Raw genomic sequence first — 9,512 nt, forward strand, 5'->3', positions numbered from 1 at the left:
TTGGGTACACTGAAATGCAGGCTGAAAACAGCAGCTACTTAGAATAAATAAGTCAGATTTCCAGAGGCCTGGTGCTATCATGCAATTGTTTTAATCATTTTAATAACATTACCATATTTAATTATTTCTAGGATATTTTTTGGTTTTGTTTTCAATATCCCTAAAATCAGGGTGCTCACAGTGAATGTGATAAGAAAGGTTTTGGACGTAGTTTAATTAGCAACGTTTACTTCTTAGAGTACAGAAAACGATGGTATCTTTAAGAATCAATAGCATCTATGTTCCATCGGGGGAGAAAAGGCTTTAAAATGAAATTGGAATAATCAGAATGGGGGAAAACTGTCCCTCTCCCTTCACTAACACTGAATCCCTTGGGAAAGAGATCTCTGAATTGCCTTGAAATCCTGTATTTGCATCGTTGCCGTTTTGCGGTCTCTTCTTTCTTGTTTTTGTTGCCCCTATATCTTTTTTATCTGGCAGATGAAGAAGCACTTCATGGTTTAGGTGTTCTCCTGCGTAAAGCGCAGCCTTGGAAGTCTAATACTTGGAGTATTAGAGTCTAAACAAAAAAAACAGCTCATGTCATTGTCTTAAAGACTTGAAAAAGACTCTCTATTTCATCCCTATCGCGTTACCCCTGAAGGGGTGCTCTCAGCTGCTACGCTAGCTCTGAACTGCTCTTTTAAAGGTTCCTAACACTTTGGCTCCTCGTCCTCTTCACCTTTTCTTTTCCCCCTCCAAGGAGACCATGATCTAGGAGGAACTAAAAACTGCTATTTAAGTAATTGTTCTTGAACCACAAATACTTCTCAGTTGATCCAATATTTTATGCTATGACATATAGCTGCTAATATTCTAGAACCATTTCATTTGATCTGCATTACAAATCAGTATTGCCCTTTTAACCATGACTTCAATGGAAGTCCTAGTTAGCTGCTGGGGAGGATTTAGGTTACTTATATGTCTGGGCTGGCATGCACAGAGCAATGATCTGTGTTGTTGGGGAATGAAGTTGGCCCTCAGTGGGAGATTAGAGATGGAAACTTGCCCCACTGAACCTAGGAAGGGTTTGTAGTTTTATTTAATATACAGGGAGGGAGAGGGGTGGAAGCCAGAGCTGGCCTGTGGTGGACAGCTAATAGCCAGAGAATGTTCCTCTGAAGACTGTACGGAAGCCTGTAGGCTGATTTGTGAGTGCACTCTCAGATCCCCCTCCAGAGCAGGGAGTCAGGTAGGGCTCCTACTCGGTGGCTCAGCTCGCAGTTTTCCCTTGAGGACCCGGAATCACTGTGGCCACTTCCTGCAAGAATGGAGAGGCATTCCTTTGAGGAACCAACCACCTTGCTCCTGTGTTATCCACCCTCAGGAGCTTGCCTCACCCTCAGCTTATTCTTCCCAGAGTTGGAATTTGTCCTTTCTAGAGAAGTACGAAATGGCAGAGCAGATTAGAAAGCTGTTACAGAGTATTTGGGTAACAGTTTTCCCCCCAAATGCCTGGGAATGTGAAGCTGGAAGCCAGTTTGGATGGGGCGCTGGTATTTCTGTCCTGCTATCAGGATAAAGAGTCATCCAGTAGAGAAAGGTCTTTTTAATTTTTTAATGTATTTTAGAGAGAGAGAGACTGTGCAAGCAGGGGAGGGGCAGAGAGAGAGGGAGACATAGAATCCAAAGCAGGCTCCAGGTTCCAAGCTATCAGCACAGAGCCTGATGTGGGGCTCGAACCCATGAACCGTGAGATCATGACCTGAGCTGAAGTTGGACGTTTAACCACCTGAGCCACCCGGGCGCCCCGAGAAAGGTTCTTTTTGACCCCTCTCTAGCATTGTGGGTCCTTTAGCTCCTGTGTCCTGTGCCCTGGAGTGTAAAAATCCTCTGGGATAAATTAAGATACAGGGAAAAACTGATGTCTGAAAAGCCCCTTTAAATCAATACACTGGGCTCAATATATTTACATATAATTTGTATTTTTATTTCATAAATTCATAGATGAGGATGTAAAATTTTTATTTCCTTCTAAAAGGTCTCTTGAAAAAACGAAAACAACAGAAAAGCCTTCCCAGTCGCCCATGCTCCATCACAATATTGCTAGGTGGCTAGAGGGCCTAGCTTTTAGGAGCTCACTCTGGATTTTCTAAATTATAGTTTGCTTTTACGAGAACAGAAGCCCATCTTTTTTGAAAAATTAAACGTTGCCTGTGACCTGCCACTCCCTTTCTTCTTTCTTCCTTCTTCCTTTTTCTGTCTCTTAATCTCTCTGGCACTGCAGCCTGGGGTAATGGACATAACCAAGGATTAGTTCTCAGCTGGTCTGAGATGAACACATTCCTCAGACGACATCTGGCACCGAGCTGTTCTCAGCCCACTTTTTTTTTTTAGAGAAGCTGGACCAGAGCCACCAGCTGCCACCAGCCTGTCATTGTCATTGTCAACAGCCTGTCACCCATTCTCGTTGCTCTTTGTTTTCCTTTAAATCAAACTCTGGGGGCACTTAGCTAGATTATACTGGCTTCTTATTCTTCTCCCCTTTTCCACATTACAAATAAACCTTAGACTAATTGTGATTTCTTAGATTTTCTGACCGTGAAGAGATCTAGGACAGAAATAATTAGAATAAATAGTAAACATCTAGATGGAAAAGTGTTGTAGAGCTCTTCAGTTTACCTGCCACAGAGAGAATTTGTTTGTGGCCCAACCCCAGCACAGTACAAGGACTCTTCCAAAAGATAGAGGTGACCTGTTTACAGTGATGAGTTGTCCAGAAAGTTCTCTCTTCTGTATCACTAATGGATGAAAAGGCTGGGTCCAGACACTTGCCTGCTGTCTCTCTTACTCCAAAGACAGATCATTCTCCCACTGTTAGAAAATTCTGTGATTCTACCTTCCCACACCCTGCCTTTCTATTCACTCATTTTCCCCTGCTGGTTGACTTTTGCTCTGTGGGGAGAGAGGGAACTGGGTAGAGGGCAGAGGGAAGAAATGGAACAGAGCAGACTGTTCCTTCCTAACCACTCCTGTGTTATTAGAGAGGTTCTCTGACACGTAGTCTCAGTAGTACAGCGCATCATCCCCAAAGGGACTGGGAGATCACACACACATGGCCCTTACGCTTGCTTTTCTCTGTTTTATAGTCAGAAATGTTCCTTATCATCCTTTGCTAGTTACAGGTGGCACCTCGGTGGGATCTGTCCTTGTGAAAGCCCTTTTAAAAAAGATGATCACCCCATTAAGTTTTCTTCATGTTCAGTCTTCCCCTCCTTAGATCAAAATACTCAGTAGCCATTGATAAATGAGCTACATAGTCATGCGTCCAGTTATAAAAATACTAGTGGACTATTGAGATGATATCAGTTTCTTCCCAGACAGAGTTCGCCTCCAGTTTCCCCTCTCAGTGTACTTGTCTACAGTCATTCATCTTGGGTAGTGAAGGCAGCCGACCGCCATCACAGGGGAGAGTCTGGTAGCCAGTTGCTAACTGGAAACTGCCATTTGTCTAGGCTGAGTATATTCTTTCAGAATTACCCCAGACTGATAGCCATATGCCCAATAAATTGTAGCAATATTAAGATGGTCAGTTAAAGCTAAAGCTTCTAGAATGTCCTATCAAAACTAAAGGGAAGTAATGACTCAAAAATCAGGTTAATGAGAATTCCTGTTTCAGAATTTCAGGTATTTGAAAGACTGAAGCTCTGGGCTATAGCAGAGGGCCTTTAAGGTCCTTTGTAGCCCTGAGACTGGGGGATTCAAATGGCAGTGTGGGCTGCTGAGATGTTGGATTTCTAGTGTGGAGCAGGAAAGGTTTCCAGTGGGTGGCCAAGCCTGCCCACATCCAGTAGAAGGCAACTGAGAGGACGCCTCTGATGATGTGTCACATACATCCAAGCTTCTCTTTCAAGAATTCTAGCTGAGTGTCTTAAGGGTACTCAGATTCACTTCGTGGAACACCCTTTTATAAGGAGCGATAAGTTTTGAACTAAAGATTTTTCAGTTGGTTGGTTGATTTTTTTAAAAAATACATGATACAATCACATGGATTTTTTTTTTTTTTAATGTATGTGTGTGTTTGTGTGTGCAAAAGAAAGGGGTTTCCCTCCCACTCTCACTTCATCTGCTCAGGCTCTGCTGTGCTCCCCCCCCCCCTTCCGTCTGCTGCCCCACGTAACAAATTGTTGTTGGTTTCTTGTATAGCCTTATAGACTCAATGTCCATACAAGCAATGTGAACTCTGACCTTATTTCCCCCACCCCCACTTACACAAAACGTGGCGTACTATGGGCACACACTGTTTTGCACCTTCTCAGTTTCTCCTGGAGAGCTTTCCGTATTAGTGTGAGCTTCCTTGGCTTTTTTTTAAGCTGCACAAGTGTCCCATTGGATGAACGTGCCATAATATTCACATTTAACCAGTGCCCTTTTTATAGGTATTTGGGTTGTTTCTAATTTTTGGCTCTTGAAAACAGTTGAGTTGAAGTGTTCAAAGGGACTTGGGAGGCGGTTTGCTGTGTTGGCATTAGATTAGCAAGGAAGGGAGGTTCTGGGGTAGGTATATCAGGAGGGCCCTGGAGCAGCTGAGTTCAGGCCTCCACCCCCACTCCCATCCCCTGCCCCATGTGTGTGCTGTTGCCTATAGAAGATCTGTGTATTGAATGCTCTGTTTTCTCCCATTTTTTTCTTTCAGGGACAATTCAAGCTTTCGAAATACAAAAATCACATTGTGAAAGTACACGAGCTGGCAATAATCCTTTTCTGTATGTGTGTGTTTGTCCGAAATGGATGGGAGGTCTCCAGCCGGTCCTTCCATCTGCTCACTGAAGGGACGTCCCCGAGCCGTGTGCTCCCCTTTTGCACTCATTCCTGGAGGACAGATTCCGCTAGACACCCTCCAGCATCGCTGACTTTATAAAGCGGAAAAACAGAAAACGTGACTTTGTAATAGACAAACTTTTTTTTTAATGGGGTTCTGTGGGGGGGTGGAGTTCAGCCTTTTGTTTTGCTGTGTGCGGTCCAGATGCCTGTCGGGCGTTCTGTGTGCTCTCCTCTGCTGTACGAAGGGCATCGTGACCACGTGTACAAGCCAGAGCTGTCGACCGAGAGTTGTCAGTATTATGAATGTCTGTGCATCCAGGAAAAGCTTTTTGTTGGAGAGTCCCGGAATGGCTATAAATGCTCTCTTCTAGCTCTGCCATTAAGTTATTGGGCCATTTTGTTTATTCCTCTCCCCTTTTCCCCCAAGCCCACCATTTTCTGAAAATGTGTTAACTGATTTTGTATAGTCTCCTGCCTTATGCCCTCCAGTTCTACCCTCCTGTGGGACTCTTTCTTCTTAGGCACTGCTGCACTTAGAATTTTAATCCAGTGGGCCACACTGGTTTCACCGAGGCAGCTCAGAAGGTATGCCTTGGTAAATCAAACTGGTGCAGAATCCAGTTTGATTAGGAGCTAGGTTATAATAGCGGTTCCAAGTGCAGGATTTGGAGCTGAGGGCAATGTCTGAAACCAGATGAGCAGGGCCTGTGTGTCCAGCCTGTTGCATGACCCTCATTGAGGAAGGGAAGCAAAAGCTTGGTTGTTGCCCAGTGTGAACACTTAATATGGTAAATTCTATGATCCCAAAACTGGGGCATCTGAAGAGAAGGTGACCGTGATGGGTGGCTTTCTTTGCATGGCTGTGCCTGTCTGCAGTGGTTGAGGAAACCTGCTTTCGGTCCTTGTCACCTGGTAGATAATGCTAGTAATGCGTGCTGACCCATGATGTCCAGACAGAAACCTCTGACAGGCCACTGCAAGCATGCTTTAAAAAAGACCAGTCAGGCATCAGAGAAGCCTGGTGATCTGACTCCAGAAGGACTGAAGTCAGAGAGGTCAAAAGAGCACCTAGGATTGAAATCAGTACCACAGCAGCCTGCAGGGAGCGCTGTCTTACTTGGCTCTTGTGAGCAGAGATCGCAGTACCTTAAATTAAGGCCTCTCCTAAAACCTGTCCTTGCCGGCCAGGGCCTTCGCCACCTGGTCTCAGAGAAGTCCTAGGAGAGTAATAGGCGTTTCCTTATTGTATTTATATTACTCTCTTCCTACTTTCCAAGTCCTGAACCCCCTCTAATTACCACTGTCTTGGGATGCTTTTTCCCGAAGGAATGGGAGTGCAGGAGCCAAAAGGGAGGTGCTTCCATTACAGGTGAAGTTAGATCGGATAAGAAGATCTAGCCATGATTTAAACTCCAGGAGTATGAAGAATGAATTGTAGTGCCCAGATAATTGTGAAGGGCTCAGGCAAACAGAGGAGCAACATTGGCTAAAATGGGGAGCGAAGGCTGCCTCCTGAGTATTTGTCTAGACCCCAGGGAGGGCTTCACGTTTGCCTACACTCAGATTTGCCATGAGAATTCCAAAGAGAGCAGACATTTGGATTTGCCCTCCTTGGGGCATCTACCTGTTGTGTGTGTGCAAGCAGGTGCGTATGTGTGTGATGTGTTCGTGAGGGAGGGTTCTGTCAGGCTGAGTGCTTGGGTGTACTGTCCATAGTTTTGCGCTTTTTTTTTTTTTTTTTTGTCTCGTTCAGATTTTTTAATCTCTCGTGTTTTCTAGAACTGCTCATGTTTTCCTTCTTCCTTGGCATTGCAGTATTTGAAAGTTATCTTTTCCCATCGAAAGATGCTGGCCCTGTGCTGGTCAGAACAAGAGTTATTTCTCTCAGGCAGTGTCTTACCCGCAGGGCTCTCCCGGATATTCTGTCCAGCAGCTTTAAGTGGGAGGTTGAAGAGTCAGTTTAGCCAAACCACCCATTTTCCAAACTGGCTTGAGAGGTCCTTTTCCTTCCTTTTGACTCCATGGGCCTCTGCTACACTGCAGTATGACACGGCAGTGGTTATGGTATCACCTACTCTGGGGACAAAGCGGGCAAAAGGTGCGCCCAGACCAACCTCACCAACATGGTAGGTTGCTGCCTGGAGATGGGGAGTCACCTTCCACTTTGCACAGGTGGGCTGTTGTCCCCTGACCCCTCTGCTGGATTTTCCGTTGGAAATTGGCCCCTACTCTCGAGGGCTCTTCTCATTTTATCCTTCTATTCATGTGTGTGGGTTTTTTTTTTTTTTTCCTGTGACCTTGGCAGTGGCAATAATTATCCACCTAGAGAGAAGCTTGTGGTCCGCGATGCTCCAAGAATGAACTTCCAAGAATTTGCCAGTGGAGGGGCAGAGGCTGTGACAAAGTGATTTAGTGTTGCACTTTCAGAGCGATTGTCTACTGCAGTAATAAATGAAAACTATCCGCAAGAAGCAGGTTGTGGACTCTTAATGAAGGGAAATGGGGGCACTGGCGGTGGTTGCTGCGAATTCTGCTCTTGCGTGCGTGGCTCTTTTAAGTCCATTCCGGCACAAGACGTGTAGGACAGTTCAGACAATGCAGTATCCTTGACATGTGTTCTAAAAATATTCTCAATTTAAAATTTTAATATCCAAATACAGTTTATTTTAATTCTCAACTTGGGGTGAGGACTATTGGAACAGAAGGAAATTCAAAGGATTAGAATTTGAGGAAATCCCCAAATGCCCGTGTGAAAAACCATGGGAGAAAGAGACGTTGCAGAGCCTCAGTCATTGTTGATGAAGGATTTAAACGATACAGTCTTGGGACTCCGTTTCAATAGACAGAAGCTTCCTGTGTCTGTCAGTCATGGTCCAAATAGAAGACAGAACCCACGCAAGTCATGTTAACAATAGGATAGGCTTTTGACAGTGAAAGAACCAGGAAGTAGCAACTCCAGGAAGAGCTGCCTCCGGATGGGTGCTCGCCCGGTGCTGGTGTCGCTGGGGCACAACAGAGCGGCTCCGGGGGGGTCAGAGGGGTCAGAAGTGACGACTGGGTCTGGCTGTGGCTCTGGGAACGTGCTGCTGCTGCACGGGGTGATGCTGATGGGGACAGGAGGGAACAGGTCCCTTTTCTTCCTCCGGCACTGAGGCCTCCCTCAGGTGCATCCTGCTGGAGAGGCCCAATGGGATGCCAGCTGGCAGAGCAGAAATGTCAGCAGAGTTCTGTGCCCAGCATCACACAGTTAAAAATACTGGGCGTGAGGCTGAGAAGAGCTTAATAATTGGTAGAGCCTTCCCCTTTAGCCACACAGCATCTGTACACACCCCTTGACATACATTTGAGCTTTAATACGATCACAAAAGCTACTTACGGTTTCTGCCCAAGATGTAACTGATTTTAAGAAGATGGACGCACTCTCTCCCAAACTAAGGAAATGTAAAACCCAACAATCAATGTATGGATCTCTGGGCCATGTCGATTCCTCCCATCCAGTCACAGTCTTGTCTGAGGAGAATATAGGATAACAGAATGAGACCTAAGCCCTACACGGTAGGGGCACCTGGGGGGCTCAGTCAGTTGGGTATCCATCTGTTGATTTTGGCTAAGGTCATGATCCCAGAGTCGTGGGACCAAGCCCCACATCAGGTTCTGTGCTGAATGTGGAGCCTGCGTATGATTCTCTCTCCCTCCCTCTCTCTCTCTCTCCCTCCTCCGCCCCTCTCCCCCATTCTCTTGCTCTAAAAATTAAAAAAAAAAAAAAGTGGGGAAAAGTAGACTACATGGCAAAGTTAGCTTCCAACAGAAACAGCATGAGATAATGAGAAGGCGTGAAAAGGAACGTGTGTGTGTGTGTGTGTGTGTACACACAGAACAATCCAGAAAGAATATGTAGAGTGTGTTGTGAAGCTGGAGTTGATATTTATAACCGCTGTTTCCACTACCTGGTCTCTATTTCCTTTGCCCTCAGCCAGGAGGATCTCAGCTGGTCAGAATTCTTTTGGCATGGTTGATCCAAACCTTCATTCCTAAAGGGTCTGAATTAATTGCCCTGCCTTTATTTTTTTTAGTTTTTCATTCATCGTTGCTATTTCTGAGAGGGACCTACAGGATATTCTAGGTTCCAGCCACGGTCTTCCCTGCTCCTGTTGTATCAAAGCACCCAGACTTCCCTCGGTAATACTCTCCAGCCAGTAGACTAATCCCCATAGTAGCTTGTTGGTTCAGTGTCCTGATGAGCCCCAGATAGCCAGGTGAGCCTCAATATGCAACCCAATGGAGCCATCGCTGGGCGCCTGGGTGGCTCAGCCTGTATGCGTCTGACTCCTGAATTGGTTCAGGTCATGATCTCACAGTTCGTGAGTTCGAGCCCCGCTTCGGGCTCCGCACTGATGGCACGGAGACTGCTTGGGCTTCTGTCTCTCCTCTCTGCCCCTCCCCAGCTGTGCGCACGTGCATGCACGCACTCTCTCTCTCTCAAAATAAATAAATTAAGAAAAAAAAATGGAACCATTGCTGTGTTCCCTGGTAGAAACATTCCTGCTCTGAAAACCAAAATCTCCAAGTCAGCAGAGCCCCTTTGAGTGGACCCGTGAGAGGAGCCACTCCCACTCCCATCCCTGGATTCCTGGACCCATGAATTCTGGTTGGGGGAGAGTAGTAAGGGCAAAGCATATACCGCAGCCTTTAAGGTAGAACTCTGCCCT

At 45.9% G+C, this 9,512-nt stretch overlaps 1 protein-coding gene across 2 annotated transcripts in view; it reads left to right on the top strand.

Moving 5' to 3' along the window:
- The window catches only part of EIF4E2 (eukaryotic translation initiation factor 4E family member 2), a 30,016-nt gene extending 22,742 nt beyond the window's left edge, over window positions 1–7,274 (top strand). For both annotated transcript variants that reach the window (XM_030324417.1, XM_030324419.1), the window contains one exon: window positions 4,676–7,274. Coding sequence is in view for 1 of the 2 variants with exons in the window: in XM_030324419.1 (XP_030180279.1) it covers window positions 4,676–4,715 (40 nt within the window). In the remaining variant the exon portion in view is untranslated. The remainder of the gene's footprint in view (window positions 1–4,675) is intronic.
- The last annotated feature ends 2,238 nt before the right edge of the window (window positions 7,275–9,512 follow it).

This window comes from Lynx canadensis, chromosome C1 (assembly GCF_007474595.2).
Source record: "Lynx canadensis isolate LIC74 chromosome C1, mLynCan4.pri.v2, whole genome shotgun sequence".
Lineage (NCBI taxonomy): Eukaryota > Metazoa > Chordata > Mammalia > Carnivora > Felidae > Lynx > Lynx canadensis.